This window comes from Galeopterus variegatus, unplaced genomic scaffold, assembly GCF_000696425.1.
Source record: "Galeopterus variegatus unplaced genomic scaffold, G_variegatus-3.0.2 Scaffold276, whole genome shotgun sequence".
NCBI classification, from domain to species: Eukaryota; Metazoa; Chordata; class Mammalia; order Dermoptera; family Cynocephalidae; genus Galeopterus; species Galeopterus variegatus.
The window spans coordinates 366,189-367,556 of NW_007726387.1; the positions used below are offsets into that span (position 1 = coordinate 366,189).

Here is a 1,368-nt window from a genome sequence, read left to right on the forward strand (position 1 = left end):
CGATGAGGAAAGTCTTACTTACATTTCTCTGTTTGATGGTCTATCTTGTAACCAATCCTTTAATAAAAAACAAAAACAAAACTTAAAATAGCATAACTGTTTAACCCTGTTTTATTTCCTACAGTATGTTTTAAGAATGAGTGCTGCAAAATCAACATGAAGTCCTTGTTTCATACAATTGAACTAATGACATAATAAACGAATATAATTACCATAAGAATATTCCTCAAGGTAGAATAAAGAATTTCAGGAGTTTTATTTGCTACACAATAGTCTTTCTAGTTTTTTAAATTGTTTCTGATGACAATTTTATTCTCTTAAAATATACATTTGTTTGCCAAAAGAACATCTAAGTCCAAACAGAAAAATTAAAACCATGCAAACTGTGAACACTCAAAGACAGTCACTAATGATATTTAGGCGTATTTCACTACAGCCTTTCTTGTGTATATGTACATATTGTTTTTATTCTGCAGTTTTATAATGCCATTTCTAGATGTAAGTTTATTTTTACTTCCCCAGTTTGGGACTCATGTCTTCTGAATTTGAATCTTGACATATTTCATCAATTTGAAATATTCTAACCCATTTAATCTCTTCATATTTTGTCTACTCTCTTAAGGACAATTAGATGCATTTTCCATATTTCTTTATCTTTGACCTATTTTCCACCTAATTATAGTATTGCCGTCTGTGTTGCATTCTGGTCCTATTTAGTAATTCTCTCTTCAACTGTGCCTCATGTGGTATTTAATCCCCACTGAGTGTTTATTTCCATATTTTTTTCAAATTTGCCAGTCTTTCTGAATAGTAACTTTTCCTTTTCTCATGTTTTATTCTTAATACTTTCTTTTATGTCTATAATCACTTTAAACACACTTATTTCATAATCTATAATCAATAATTCTATCTTATTAGAGGTCTAATACTGTTTGTTTATGTAGACTCCCTTGAGTTTTCTAATTTGGTACTGTCAGACCATCTTTAATGGGGCTTTATTTGTTGCAACATTGTGTAGCTTAGGTTCAGGATGAGTCCCTCCAGAAAGCAGGATTTGTTATTGTGAAACTGTGTTAACTAACCATTTTCCCCACTGAAATAACTTTTTGTAATAAAATGATTTTAATAACACAATACATCTCTTTAACAGCAGAAAAGATATATTTTGAATGTAAGTTAATATTTTCTTGGTCATAACTATGGGGACTGATTTCTATATACTTGACTATAGAGAAACAATTTTTCTGTTTTCTCCTGGTTGCCAGAGTCTGCTTTTAAAGGTAGTTTGCAAAATCAAATATTACCTGTGGGAATATATGAATTCATTCATATAATTAGTTTCAATTCAAACAAAAAAGTATTCCTAGC

General features: G+C 29.8%; 1 protein-coding gene across 1 annotated transcript in view; it reads right to left on the bottom strand.

The window, feature by feature from the left end:
- Positions 1–1,368, bottom strand: part of TRPM7 (transient receptor potential cation channel, subfamily M, member 7) — a 118,326-nt gene that overhangs the window by 20,904 nt on the left and 96,054 nt on the right. Inside the window, exon 29 of the mRNA XM_008566921.1 lies at positions 23–57. Coding sequence (XP_008565143.1) covers positions 23–57 — 35 coding nt within the window. The remainder of the gene's footprint in view (positions 1–22; positions 58–1,368) is intronic.